Below are 15,591 nucleotides of genomic sequence, written 5' to 3'. Positions count from 1 at the left end.
TGCTGCCATAGAAATGATCCCTCCATAAATCTAAAATTAAAACAGAGGATGTAGAAAAATGCACAAGGCAAAGACTTGGGTTGGTTTTGATGGGTGCCTGTTAACAATTACTAAGCCATGATTGAATTCTCCCAAAACCAATGAAAGACTCAAGTATAGCCTCAGATGGTCAAAACAGCAGAGACAAAAAGAGAGAAGGGAAGAGAGGAAAGAGTGCTATCCTTTTTGTATTTGTATTCAAATAGTGCTTTAAAAACAAAAGCAGAGAAAAGCGCTTCAAGTTGAATGAAAAGTCTAAATATATTTAGTCCAGATGACATCAGGCAAAGACAACCCCGATCCAAAAATGTTGGATGCTGTGTAAAGTATAAATAAAACACAATTTGCAATCTTTTTTGACATGTACTCAAGGGAAATCTTGTCTTGTCATGTTTTACCTCATCAACTTGACCTAGATTTTTGTAAACAGTATATGCCTCTTGATACCAGCAACACGGTTCAAACAAGTTGGGACAAGGGCATCAAAAGACTCGGCTAGTTGTTGAATGCTCAAAAAAACATTTCACAGGTAAACAGGTTAATTGGTAACAGGTGATACTATAATGATTGGGTATGAAAGGGGCATCCTCGAAAGGCTCAGTCATACACACGCAAGGATGAGACGAAGTTCGCCACTTTGTATTTGTTTAATCCATGCATAAAGAGTACAGTAAAAATAAATGAAAAACTATTTCTTAAAGACCAACAGTGTATCCGTCCACCGTGTGTCCATCTGCGCAGCATCTACTCACCATGACAACAAAATGCCACAGAGATGTTGCTCACGTAGCCATTCGGTAGCTAAGAAATAGTTACAGCAGGCACTAAACAAACAAGCTGAGAAACAAGAATATTTTCGAAAATGTCCAACCATTCATTAAGTTAAAGGAAGAAACATCAGAAATATAAATAATAATTTCAGTAAGCCAGATTTACTAAAAGAGAGATGCCACCCAAGAGGGAAAAGAAAGATGAAAACATTACTGTTGCAATGACACTTTCATCTCCAAATTAAAACACAGAGTGTAGCGGCCAATGTCAGCAAAGAGTCCAACATATGTTTCAAAACTATAAAGCTGCCACAGTGGCTCCAGGGCCTACCTGTGGTTCACCCCGCTCAAGTCAGTAAAGATATACCTCAAAGATTGAGTGATCAAACCGTCCGTCCTCCGGCCCTCTAATATTACACTCTCATGCTTTACTTATCTGTCATCTCCTCAAAGACCATGCCATGTTACTGCAGCACTGTGTGGTCCCCCTGCTAGCACAGGATGTGGAGAAACAGACCGATTGAGCTAATGACTATCTGACATAGCCTGCAGCTATGTGGCTGTACCCAGCATTCATCATTTCCAGTGAGAAGAACACTCAGATGTGGAGAGGAGAGACAGACAGGGAGGGGTGAAGGAAAGACATGAGGGAGAAAAGGCAAAACACTCTGCACACTATCATAATTTAAAGAGAAAAATACATGTGGCTACTAACAGTATATACAGTAGCAGTAAAACACGTGTTTTTGCACAAATAGTCACAAACATATGCGAGCAATATGCACAATCTTACACAAACACAGTATTTAGGTGGCACTTAGCACCAGACCCTCAGTCTATTATGGAGGCAGCAAGAAAACAATGTTGGGGAGCAAGATCAGACAGGGCTAACAGAAAACAGGCTGCATTCTGCATTCCAGGACAGGCAGCCCAACACAACACAGACACAGGGAGAGACACAGAGACACACCATCTCTGGCCTAAAACCATACATCTGCCCTGCTCCCCCAGACGGGATGATCTGCGGTGAATAGGATTTTTTGTGCTCCCCGCCACTCATGTCATTTGTGGGGACTGGAAGCTTCTTCAGAGAAAAAGAAAGAGGAAAATGAGGAGAAGCTGTAGAGTCGGTTATAAGTTTATTGTACTTGTGATCTTTGGACACTTTCATCCGGTAGTGTCCTACTTGCAATTTTAGAACGAGCGAACCCAGTGAACCCTTTAACTCGTCAGCGCTGTAACTAAAGCATTCAGCTCCAATTAACTACTACACAATGGTAAAAGTACACTTGAAACCTTAACTGTTTAAAAGATGAGCACAATTGATGTCTGAGAGAGGGTCATCAAAAAGGAACAGAAAGTAACACCTTAGTGCCACCAGACATGTCTTTATAACCTCATGTGTGCAACGCTGTTTTGCTCTGTCCTCCAGCCAGCCTCATATCCCACCGGAAGCGTTTCAAAAAATGAGGCCACGTAGTTAAATTGTTTCATGTTTAAAATTAGGTTATTGTTCATATTTGTGAATCATTGTGCTGTAGAGTCTGCACAGGGTGTTTTTATTGTTTTTTTGAAAATCGACTGGATGCACTTTGCCATTCCGCTGTCTGGCTTCCTGTCAGGTTCGATCGGCTCTGTGCAGTTTGACGTGGCTGCTGTCTGCTTCTGTCAAAAATAGACTTCTTGGACGCGGCTGAAACGAGCCGTGCACCTGGAGGAACCACGAGCATTGTCTAGAACAGTTGCGGCCATAACGCAACACAGACGTGCCCAATGAAATCTGTTGGTAACGATTAAATCTTGGTAAAGTTTATACCCTGACCAAACCTCATTCACAACTGTTTATGACTTATTCTAATCAAACCAAAGAAACTCTCTATGACCACAAAGAGACCATGACGACTGTATGTTGTATTGGATGTATGTATTTGATGATGTAAAAACGCAGTTTCTATTACATTACCATCAAAATTAATTAAATTTGGCACCAAAATGAACCTGTATGTATTCCTTAAATTGATACCGACATTCTCAGTCATTCAACCTGTGTTTTTCATCAGATTATGATAAGATAAATGGTTTCGGCTAGACTAGAATGACTTTCCATTGTACCAAGATACCAAGACTTTTAGTGGACTAAAACTTGACCAAATAAAACTGGAAGACGTTGACTAAATATGATGTTAAAAACTGACACAGGACTAAGACTAAAACTATTAATACTACTACAATGATTGTTTCCTTTCCATGGAAATCAGAAAGGTAAAAATAGCTTTACATTTAGAGATTCACAAAATTAACTCAAAGTACAAAAACATAAAAGCTGTGACAGATCATTTTTCCTAGACATTATCCTTGACACACACACACACACACACACACACACACACACACACACACACACACACACACACACACATGCAGATATATAGCCATACAAAAACAGACAGCCATACTGCAGACACTGACTAAACCACGCACACATGTACTCCGCTTCCCCCCTTATGGGTCAAAGACCATCTGGCAAATTCTAGGTCTACTTTCAAGGCACCGTTTTAATTAGCAAGATGTTTTATTAGATGAGAAATTAATCAAAAGAATACAAACACACAGTTAATCTGGCAAAAATGTGAAGGTTCCACATTGTTTATCATAAGACATCTGTGTGAACCCTCTCAAAGTTGAAAATTGCAGAATCTTTTCTTCCCTCTGTTCTCTTTCCCTCCTTTGTGTGTCTGCGCCTCGAAAACACACAGTGAGCGAGATCAACTAACCATAATATAAAGGCTGATCCTTCTATGGTGACAAGAGGCAGCGACACAGTTGATTTTAATTTGCTTTCAAAATATGTTTTACAGTGTTGGGCACAAAAGGCTTAGACTAAAAGAGACCCAATCTCCCTCATCCATCATCCAGGGAGAGCAGACAAAGAGGGCTGGAGAGAACTCCTATTAAAAGTAAATTAGACAGAAAATCTCTTCAGCAGCCCAAAGGCAGTCAAAGACAGATACTTTTTGGGAATTTGTGATGAAGGAATGACAGTCAAGAACTAATTTGGACATAAACACCAAACAGATCAGGTCTGACAAATATGTGAAAAGGCACATGATGGATGACTGGAAGAGTACTAAATTATATTTACGAATTGGTGGAACTGTAGCCTGATTTCTCTATAAATATTTTAAATACTTCTAAGGTTTTGTCTCCACCTTTTCAAGCCCCCCTCAGTTATGATTATATCTTTTATCTCTGTGCACCCCCACCAGTTTGGTCAGAATTGACATCGCAATGCGTTTCAGCCCATAAACGTCTTTACCCGCTGCCATTTTTTTCACGAGTGCCCAATTGATACTGTGCATGTGCAACTATCAACAGAGATAAGAAGGAAGCGAGTTGGCTCACTCCTTGAGTCCTTCCAAGACAAACGATGTATGCAATTGTGGAAGTGAGTTGCTAGATTTATTAGTCCAAGGTAGCATTTTATTCACACCTGTACAGCCGGCAATCCTTACTTTTGAGCCGTGATGTATGTAAATATTTTAATTGATGATTTGGAAAGTTCTGTAATTTTATTAGAGGCAGGGAATGAGATGCACCCAAAACAGTAAGCCTATTTCTACTTTGATAAGTAGAAAAGTTAGCCAGTTGCTGCACATGCCAAGATGAAGTGAATGATAAAAAGATCGAAGGTGGCATATGTAAGATCAATCACAAATCAATTCCCTCCCTTTTAAAAAAATCTACATGCAAAAGTCCAGTCCATACCCGTATCCACTGGTTGGCTTTTCTTTCCACAGCATTTCCTGGATGCTCCGAGTACAGTCCCCACAGACACTGGAACAACAACCTTCTGCTAGTAGCTGCAGACAACAAGACACAAGAAATCACAGCAGATTTGATAAGTCCAGTGGTCTTCACATGGATGGTAGGTTTCTGGTTTAGCATAAAACATAAAATGATCAAAATTCATTTATCTGGGCCTGATACGTTCACTGTTCCCCAATAAGGGGGCACTCACCATCAGCAGTGACATAGGGGTTCCAGCACAGTCGGCCAAGAAACTGGCCTAGGAAGGGCAGCGTCTTCATGGTCTCTGTGGTGGAGCTCTTAGCAACAGAACAGGGACAGCCAGGAGAACATAGATTAAATAGTCTACTTTTTGATTTCATTTTGTATACTCTACACCTTTGATCCTGCTAGCTTGGACTTATAACTTAAATGGGTTAGTTCTCTTTGTGAAGGGCACATACAGTAATATTTTTTTTTTTTACCACCTGGCACATATTCAGTCTCAAGCATGACAAAAGTGGAACCAATCCAAAAAATAAAATCTGTTTTCATCATTTCACTGTATTAAAGATGTTGACACCTCCTTACTTGTTGTTGTATCCTTTTAACCAAGCAACCTTGGGCCAAACAACATTTTAAACAGTCACAGGTCTACCTAATGACTGCGGATATTGAGTTGAATAGCAGGCACATCCACAGGTGCACAGTACATTACTCATGCACCACCTTTGTTTCCTGTGTTTCGGTCATGTCATAGTTCCCACCATAGTGTCAATAGTGAGAGATACGCAGCGCAGAACAGGGCTCTGGTCGAGGGTGCTATACCTGTAACGGTTTAAGTATGTGTGTGTCTGTACTTGTTTACCCAGCTCAAAACAACAGACCATATGATTTATTTCACATCACAGCCAATTAAAACATCCAGAGGGTTTCAAGCTAGGGCAGACACTGCATTTAAGACCCTTTAATCCTGACTTTCAATACATTTCAGTTTTGAAAATATTCCATTTTCACATAATTTTTTTAGACTTAAAGTTTGGAACGATTCCAATAATAAATACAAAAAACAGCGCAAACAAGGATACAGTCCATGTGAAAACCAGGACTGGAGCTAATTTCTATTCTATTTATTTAACACTAGAACCAAACACAAGGTGATTGTTAAACCTTGTTTGGCAGTTCAGCGGATCTAGAACCAACTGATATACAACATAAATCTCTGTTCATGCGGTTTATTTTTTGTCAGGTAAAAATGCTCTTTAAATATGTATGACCCCTAATTATAAATTATTCTTCATGATCTGAGCATGGCAGGCAGAGTGACACATGTGCAGGAAGTAAGTCAATTAATTTGTTGCATCTCAACAATACATGTGCTCACTGTTGGCCCTGAGGATAAAGTTTGGACACCACTGGTTTAATACTTCAGCACAGAGCACTTCATGTTTTACAATACGATGACTACAGTGGAACATACAGAAAACAGTTCAAAGAGATGACGTATGATTTAAATTTACAAGCAAGCCTGGACACGTGTGCATGAATCACGTCTATGTGGATTTACAGTATTACTTACTATTAAATCCCATATAAAACAGACTATATCATACATTTTACCTCTGAGCTAATTAAAATGAAGAGAACAGCTTTGATGCGGGAGGAGCCCACACAAAGAAATCTGACATAAGCCAGCTGTAATTGAAGCAGTGCGATGTTGCTCAATCGAAGATGATTTGGTTTACTTCACTGCCATGTTCACACACAGTGGAGATTGTGGTGTTCCATGATAAGGATCTGTTATGATCCAATAATATTGGAAAACATGGGACAACAATTACAAATGTCACAATATGATTTATGGAGGATTTCAAGACATTTCCCTCTCCCTGTCCTACTGTATGTCACTACCTTTTTTTCCCATGTTTCCTGCTAAGCTGTTGACATAGCTAATGAAAATCATATATTCCACTCATATTTCTATTTACATACAGCTGTGCATACTCTAGGAACAAACACAGCATTCCTCTACAATTCGTTCAACCACCTTCTTGAAAAGGTCAGCTTTGCGACATTAATGCGTATTAAAAAGCCTGCTGAAAACCAAGTCTTTTATAATGTTTAAAATTAGGTGTGTTTCCACTTCCAAACAGAAATGTGGGCTTTTCTTTTGTCCATGCATCTCCACCCCTGCCCTGCAAACTGTTGGCTTGGCATCGCATAGAGCTGACCATAAACAGAAAAGAGGCCATGTGTTGCCAGCTGCGTTACAAACCCCAATGGAGATACACAAAGAATGGTCCTAAAACCCGAATAACATTGGCATATCCCACATTGACACTCATCTCAATCACATAAACATGCTCTGATATATACACCTCTCTTCTGGCTTGAATTATAAAGCTTTTTTTTTTATCAGCACGGTTAGAAGAGGTGAAAATTAGTTACAGAGGCCATTGTATCTTGTGGAAATAACACTTACCAATTAGCACTTCTGCAGGAGTATTTTAGGAGTAAGTTACGGGGAAAGAGGATGGGGGAAGGGGGCGAAGAAAAGGGGGGCAAACACATTGTTGCAGAGCCACTATGCATCAATTTTGCTTTATGCACCTTTCATCAGAAATAATCAGAGAGCAGTGAGCAAACAAGGCTTAAATATAGCACTGGATAAAAGAAATAGGTAACTTACGGCCTATATGTTCAAAAAGAGCATCAAACAGACGAGGAGACTAACTTGACTCACTCAAGTGGATGAGATCACCATTAATGGGAAGCAGAATGGTAATAGACCAAGTAAAGTTTCTCTAAATGCCCCCACTGTGGCCCCCACAACACCACCAGTGCTGTCTGGAACGCAGCCCTCACACTCAGCCTTCCTACCAGTCCAACAACACCCGGTAAACGTTGTGTGTGAGTATACATGTGCATTTGTGTGTCGCTGATGCAACTAAACAGGAATGTTCATTTACAATAAGAACTTTGCTTTGTGTCTGCAGGAATGCCCGTAAGAATGAGCACTCACAACAGAAAGTAATTATCCCTGACTATCGGGGCCAAATCACCATCAAAGCCTTGTCAACATTGTCTCTAATTGTAAATGGGCTTTGAGACAATGTATCTTGTCTTGATTAGGGACAGACATCTCAGACAGAAGTGACTGATTATGTACTTACCCAAATGGGGCAAGTTTATGGACAATGATGAAGAGAACAATGAGGAAACACTTCTGTCCCTGACATCACTTAACCACAATCAGAGTAGCCCTAACATTTAATAGAGTTACTATGGTGAGAACATAAATACACACTGGAGCGTATCGTCAAGCTCCCCCACACCCTGCATCCATCTTACTTGGGGCAGCAGGATTTTCTGATCAACTCGTTTAAGGATGGATGTAATACTGCAGCAGTAGTGCAGTGACCACTGTAAAAGACTTCAATGGTGACTATAGGCGTACAACAAAATGGTAAAATGCACATGCACACCGGCAAACACTCTTTAAAGGAATAGTTCATCATTTTGGGAAATTTGCTTATTTGCTTTCTTGCCGAGAGTGAAATGAGAAGACTCACACCACTCTCATTATTACTTATCTATTCAATATGAAGCTCGAGTCAGCAGTAAGTTAGCTTAGCTTAGCACAAAGACAGGAAACAGGGTGAAACAGCTAGCCTGGCTCTCCGAGGATTACAAAATTTGCTTACAAGTGCCTCTACAACTGAGATAAACAAGTGTAAAACTATCAATTTACCATCTTCATGGGGTGCAACCTCACTGTGATGACAAGACTTCAAGAAGAAGAGGCGAGATATAGCAGTTTAATTAGCGAGCTGTAGATTTGCTCCTTGGTGGATATTATTTAGTTCAGACAGAATCAGGTTAGTTGTGTTCCTCCGTTTCAAGTCTTTATGCGCAAGTACGCTAACAAGTTGCTGGCTTTAGCTTAATGTTTAACAAACATATATATGAGTGGTATTGATATGATTGGTTAAATTTGATTGCCCAGCTGTGCAACACGCTTTATGAAGGCATTTCTGAAGTGTCTGCTCCTGTAGTGACAAGCCTCCGTGTGATGGGGCCTATTTTTCAAAAAAAACTCTCAAACCATTCTCTTAATAAGAATAATATTGAGATGAGAAACTTCTCCACTTTTCTAATCAAGTGTAAATCAGGAAATTAATAATATGTAGGATTATTTCTAAGGGCATAAGCCACAGGAAAGTTGTTAAGTCATCAAAGGATGCAAAATGCTGCCAAGAAGCAGGGTATCCTCAGCTGGTCTTTTACGAGTCCACTGCCAGTAAAAAGGGTTTCAACCCAATTAATCTATACCATTCTTTTCCCATTCTTTGTATCCGCTCCATCATCTTACAGACGCTGACACCTCTGCATGACATACACCCACAATGACGCTAGCTGAGAAGGAGACAGACAGATAAAATTAATAGCCAGTCAATGTTCTCATCTATAAAAATACATGAAAAGTTGCCGAAGTTCAGAGAAAGTAAGACTGACACTGAAAGCAAGTCTAACCATCACCAGAGTTTTACAGTAAAACATATGGACCGGGCTGAATCACAAATTAAAACCTGCAAGAGAACCACGACTGTAAGGCTGACGCGAAAAAGATTGCTTACGTGAGAAAAAGAGGGATATTAGGTGAAAGAAAAATGTGAGAGAAAATCAGTTATAAAAAGCAGCAAGGCAGAGAGTGCTAAGGCGCAAAAGTTGGAAGGAGGAGGCAAGGTCGTAGCAACACTGAAATCTCACAGACCTGCACCCCTCCTGTCCTCTGCCCCCTTCCCAAATTTGCTGGACCTGATATAGGGATACATTAGGTTAGCGCTGGAGGTCCCAATGCGGCTATTACCTGACTAACTCAACACTGCAGAACTGCCAGCCAGACATACACGGCCTCTGCACAGCACAGAGCGGCCTCTGTTAGCAGGACCAAACCAACGCTGGACTGACTTTTCATGCCCAGGCTTGGACAAAGCGTGAGCGTGTGCATGTTTGTGTGTGGGTGTGTGTGTGTGTGTGTGCTAGACATACTGGCGTTTGAATTAACTTCATGCTTCATTTATCTGATGGCTGTGTAGCCTAATTGATTAACTGTTAATTTATTTCATTAGGTAAGGTGTGTCGAGCCTGTAAAACAGGCCTCTTAGTGGGTACTGACCATTTTATTAGCTGTAACAGGCATCTGGAAAATGAAATGTAGAACCAGAACTATACAAATCTGTCAGGAATATAAATCTTAGTGTACAGAGTTTTTTCACAATAGCTTACCATGTTGTTCATATGTATGAGGAGCTGCTGGAGTAAATCCCTTAGTCTGTTTAAGTGCAGGCAGGTGTCCTTCTGAGTGTCTGGGCTGTCAGCCTGGCCCCAAGCCACTGCTTTGTCCAGCCAGAACTGCATCTCCTGGATGTTCAACAGGGGCTCTGCCATTGATTGCAGCTGGATCGCTGGCTGCAGCTGAGACATTCTGCTGCTTGGCCAGGTGGATGTACTTCGGATCTTTAGCATGACAAAGAAAAAGGCCATTGTCAAGGATCACCCACACACAAGTATTATCATCTGTTCTTAGTCATCTTAACTTTACTTTTACTTTACTATTGGTCAATGTCAACATTTTTACATTGAAATCTTTACCTCAGATAATATTTCAATGTACCAAATCAACATGCCAAGACATTTAAAAAAAAAAGAAGGATTTTTTGGTAAGTGTTTTAAAGCAGAGGTGGGTCTCAAACAAAGACCAACACCATTAAAGGTGCATTATGTATTTTTTGACCACTAGAAGCACTATGGAGCAATGTTTTCAAGTGGGTCCGTATTTTGTTTGTATCACACACATGCACAAGATGCACATGCATGCACACTAATTCTGCCAGTTTTGAGCTATACCACTGTTGAACAGTTGTCAGCAGTAACAACAAAGAAATAAAGCAAAAGGGCAAACAAATTAAGACTGGGCAATATGGCCTTACAAAAGCACTTCATAAATGTAAGGACTGGACGACTCAATCAAATATCACATTATTCTTTTGTCCAAATACCTTGATATTGATATAAAAACAATATTGTTGGTATTTTCACAAAATAATAACACTACAAGATTTTTGACAAATACAATAATCTAAGTCTTGTTATCGGAAGGTCGCTGGTTCAATTCCCCCTTGGTCTGCATATCCCACCTTGGGCACGATACTGAGCTCCTGATGTGCTGGTCAGCACCTTGAATGTCAACCACTGCCATCAGTGTATCTATTACTGTAAATCACATGATTTTTTTTTGAAGCTCAATAAATGCAAATAATATTCGACATTGAAACCCTGCTGGTAATCATGTTAGTAAACAATGTAGATTTAAAAATGATCTACAAACATCAGCTTTGCAAACATTTAATGAAGGACTATGGAGTAAATTGTAACCAACCATAAATAATAGCACAAAAATGTGATTAAAAAATTCAATTCCTGTCCTGAAAATCTGCCAAAATATACACTGATACAAATATATCTGTATATACCAACATCAGCCAATAATATCAGCCTACCAACGTGGGGCTTTGCTTAATACTGTGCATGTGTGGCCCCATGTTCAATTAGAGAAGAAGTGGATAACACAATAATAATTGTGAGTAATAATAAGTAGGACATAAACTGCAGCATTGTGTGTTAATCGAGTTATGCTAAGTTCTTATTACCACAATCAAACAATCAAACTTTTAAGCTCTGGGCGATCAAGCCATGTCACATACTCATGAAGGCCTACTGAGAAATAAACAGTACATTCTTCACCTTTTATGATGATGGAGAGAAAAACGTGGGGGGCAGATCACATGGGTGCGTGTTAGGAAGTGTTTCGTGTCTGTATATAGTCTGAAAATGGCGTGAGTGTTTGTCTATTTGTTCTTTTTTGCCATAATGACAGGCCTGTGTGAGACACCACAGGGTTGTGTTTTATGATCACCTCGCTGCACACAATTTGTTTAATGTCTTGCCATCATCTCTGCTGGAAAGCCCCTATGGCTCGCTGATGTGAATATATAAATACTCATTTTCGCAGAGGAAAAAAAGCCCGACCAAATTAAGAACAAACGACTCTTGTTGACTTGTGTTGGGGGCTCAGTTTTCAGAAACTCAGAGGTGGAAAAGAACTGCATGTTGAATACCTCAGAAGCAGACAGTCTCACCCACAATCTCCACAATCTCCCACACACAGACAGTTACATGTAGACACAGGCATATATACTGTACTTTCATAAAGTTTTAGTGCAAACGCATGTTACGCAGGCATAAAATATGTACATGCACATAAACACACTCCACAGCAGCTCTGGCGTCGGCTGAAAACGTCCTGGAGCAGGAACGAGATGTGACTGGTCAAATATTATCTTTGAAGATTTGTTAAACTAAGTTTGTGGACTTTGGGTAAGGGTGAGTTTGCTGTTCCAATTATGAGATTGTTGACATTATTTCTGTATAATCAAATCAGTTAAACATCACTTTCTACAAATTTACTTCTGTATGCTTTAGTATGTTACATTTAAAGACACCTGGATTCAATATTACTAATGGTGATAAAAGGAACAGTTTTGAGTGCTGTAATTAAATATTTCTTCATCATTTTGCTTCTACAATGTACCATTTATTATATGTCCACATGCAACCGTGTGTCGAAATGAACAAACATGTCAAAAAATGCTCTACGGAAAGTGAGAAAAAAATTCTGGATCCGTCCCTTTATCCGGATCCGAAACAAAATTTAATGAGGTCTGTTCTGAGCCGAGACCCGTCCTCCATCCAAGTTTTCTTGGAAATCCGGCCCATAGCCCCACCTCCTCAAGAAGTAAATTAACTTAGATGCTGTTGTTAATGACACACAACATAACACACATAACACCTCGTTATATTTCTTTTTTAATAAAAATCTTAAATTTTATGCTGTCAAATTTGTCCTTGTGGTATTGAATTTCGAGGTTATCAGAGGCAGAAATTCCAGTATCATGAACACAATAACACAACTTCATAAAATCCAATTTCCTTGCTTGTTTTATCTGATCAACCGCCCAAGCCCCAAAGTTAATCAGTTTAGCATCATATGAGAGAAAAATAGCATCAAAACATCATTCATGAAGCTGCAACTAGAAAATGTTTGAAAATTCAAAATTACTGAAATTATATATGAATTATCAAAATAGTTGCAGATCAATGAATCCCTTTATCAACCAGATATTTCAGCCTTATCATCACTTCCCAATGGCCGAGGTGGCATGTCCAAACTGCTTGTTCACCCAGCCAACTGTCCAGGACCCAAAGATATTCACTTTACAATCACATAAAACAGAGAAAAGCGGCAAACCATCACAATTAAGGAGCTTGAACCAGAGAATGTTTGGCATTTTTGCCTGAAAAATTATTAACCGATTATCAAAATATTTGATCTGATCAATTAATCAACTAATTGCATCAGGCATAACCTTTACCTTTGAAAGGATGTATTTTTTTCTGAAGGAGAAACAACAAAGGTACACAGAGAGTGAGATACAAACAGCTGATCTCTTTCAGATGATCTGCAGCAACAGGAGCCTCAGCACACCCTCCTGCATGATGATCCAACAAATACAACCTCTACTGAATCCAGTAGCCATCATAAACACATTGAAACACATGTAAACACAAAGACACTCGGCTTTGTAACCATTAAAGTGATGCAAAGCAAACCTGACAGTCTCCCCACACACGCTGACTTTACCTATCTATGTTTGGGTGCAACAACTACACGTCACCACAGGATGCCAGTGTTTCCTCCACTCTACTGCAGTCACACTTGGTGTCAAACAGCTCAATGTAAAGAAACAAAGGGGCTACAAAATACAACTCCTGTATATGAGCCAGTGCCGTTACGACTCCATGAAAACAACTGCGTTTCATTCATCTTGTGAGGAGGTACTGTCATTCCAGCTGCTAGCTTGTTATTAGCATGTTAATCACATTTATAGTCGTACAAATGCCAGCGACTGTAGCTTCAAATGTGGACTTACATGTAAACAAAGACGTACAGCTATCAAACTAAAATCTTCACAGAGCAGAAGTCAGCTGTATCCATTCATTCAATGTCTTCAGACAAGAAGACAAGCTTTTCATCCCGCGATGTAGCTAAAAAATCCGAACTTCCCTCTTCTGTCGGAGTTCCGTGTATGGAGGAAGGCTATTGGCTAAGAGGCGCGTCCCCCACACACGTCCTCCTGGCAGTGCATGCTGGGAAATTGAGTATCATGGCTGTCGGGACGGTACAACAGGAAAACGCTAATATAAATGCTAATTTTACACATTCGGTACCAGTGTTAAAAATGTTTTTTTTTTTTTTTAAATTTCCCACCACAATATCATTTGTTGTTCCTGACCTGGTTAACATTTTTGTCACAATAAGAGTACACTGCAAAAACAAAGTGATGACAAAATCTAAAGCAATGCAAGGTAAGATTATTTGTTTATCTTTCAATAATATACACTTTTTAACATTAATTAATAGTGCTGTCATTAAGAAAAAAGACAAAAGAGACACAAGGCAATATAAAATACTTAAAAATAAGAAGAATAATTCAAAATAGACATCAGATGAAATTTAACAAAAACAGAATCACAATGAAAAAAATAAAAAACAGCCCATATGAATAAATAACCACATTTTCTATTTTAGAAAAGAGGCAAATGGAAAAGTGGTAAGACATGGTTTAAATGAACATTTACTAGATTGTTGTCCAGAATATGTGACACGTATAAATGTGTAACTCTAGATACAGTACCTTGAAAAATATCAATACTACATTTGATACCACCAGGTAAGATTGAGAAAACAATCAGGGTATAAAATTGTATATATATATACATATATACAGATAAATATAAAGAGGCTTATGTATTGTGTGTTAAACATATTTCTGGTCATTTACTTCTGACCATACTTAGATGATCGGCTGGAGGCGGGCCCATTTCAACTCGCTGTTGGAGAGAAGAGAGAGCAAGGAAATTGCAGCTGGTACGGTTGTATCAATACTGTGGAAAATTAGTATTAAAACTGTTTCAAATATTCAAATAACAACATGATCTGATTAAACTGTCTCATTCTGAAAGAAATAGTGTCATAACTTTGAAAGGTATGGACAAAAAAATGAAATCCAGTTAAAAGTGATCCACAGCTCTTCCATGTGCATGCTTTCCAAACAATCATGAATTTGAAATGGGGCAAATAAATCCATATTTCCATTCAATTTGTTGGAATATTAAAATAACAGTTTGACTAATCTAGCTGGCCTGGTTTTAAGATAAACCTGTCACCAGCTCATTAGCGGTTCGAGGGTTATAAGGAATTGAGAAATGCCTGGAACAATGACCATGCTGTATGTCTAAGTGTGTGTGCGTTACGTGCTTTTTGAAAATCTACACCTTCTCTCAGCATATGTGTGCTTATGTTCTCATCTGTGTGAGTGTGTGTGTCATACATTTCAGGGGTGAGGGTCCAGAGGGTGAAGCAGAGTGCATACCATGGCCAGGAATTCAGGGGTCCGGAGTGTGTCCCTCTGGAACCCAAAGCAAACTTTGAGGGGTTCCCGGCCTGCTTGGCTCGAGCTGACAAATCGCCCAGAGGCTCCAGTCAGACCCCGAGCAGCCCCGCACACTGCACCAGGAAACGGTTGTTTAAACATACGTAATGTCATGTGCGTGTGCATGTGTGTGTGCTTGTGGGCATATGTGCCTGCATGAGAAAGAGATTATATGCATGTAAGTGTGGGTGTGTCTTTGAACAGCACACACACACACACACACACACACACACACACACACACACACACACACACACACAAATTTTGTTTCTGCCTCCTTGTGCATGTGTCAGATGAGTGTGGTCAGATGTGGTGATGGCTGTTAATGTGTGCCTATACCACTTGAATACTGCTCAATATACCCACACAAGCCATGGTAT

General features: G+C 39.6%; 1 protein-coding gene across 3 annotated transcripts in view; it reads right to left on the bottom strand.

Moving 5' to 3' along the window:
• Positions 1 to 13,767, bottom strand: part of fancc (FA complementation group C) — a 30,375-nt gene extending 16,608 nt beyond the window's left edge. For 2 of the 3 annotated variants that reach the window (XM_073466741.1, XM_073466742.1), the window contains exons 1-4: positions 13,649 to 13,767; positions 9,885 to 10,115; positions 4,828 to 4,915; positions 4,575 to 4,669 (exon numbers count right to left, since the gene is read on the bottom strand). In XM_073466741.1, the coding sequence (XP_073322842.1) occupies positions 4,575 to 4,669; positions 4,828 to 4,915; positions 9,885 to 10,082 (381 nt within the window). In that variant the 5' untranslated portion in view covers positions 10,083 to 10,115; positions 13,649 to 13,767. The remainder of the gene's footprint in view (positions 1 to 4,574; positions 4,670 to 4,827; positions 4,916 to 9,884; positions 10,116 to 13,648) is intronic. The other variant, XM_073466743.1, reaches the window with a different exon arrangement.
• Positions 13,768 to 15,591: the final 1,824 nt, after the last annotated feature.

Source organism: Pagrus major, chromosome 5, assembly GCF_040436345.1.
Source record: "Pagrus major chromosome 5, Pma_NU_1.0".
NCBI lineage: Eukaryota > Metazoa > Chordata > Actinopteri > Spariformes > Sparidae > Pagrus > Pagrus major.
Note: the sequence above shows the minus strand (reverse complement) of the source record. Positions and strands in the feature narration are given on the sequence as shown.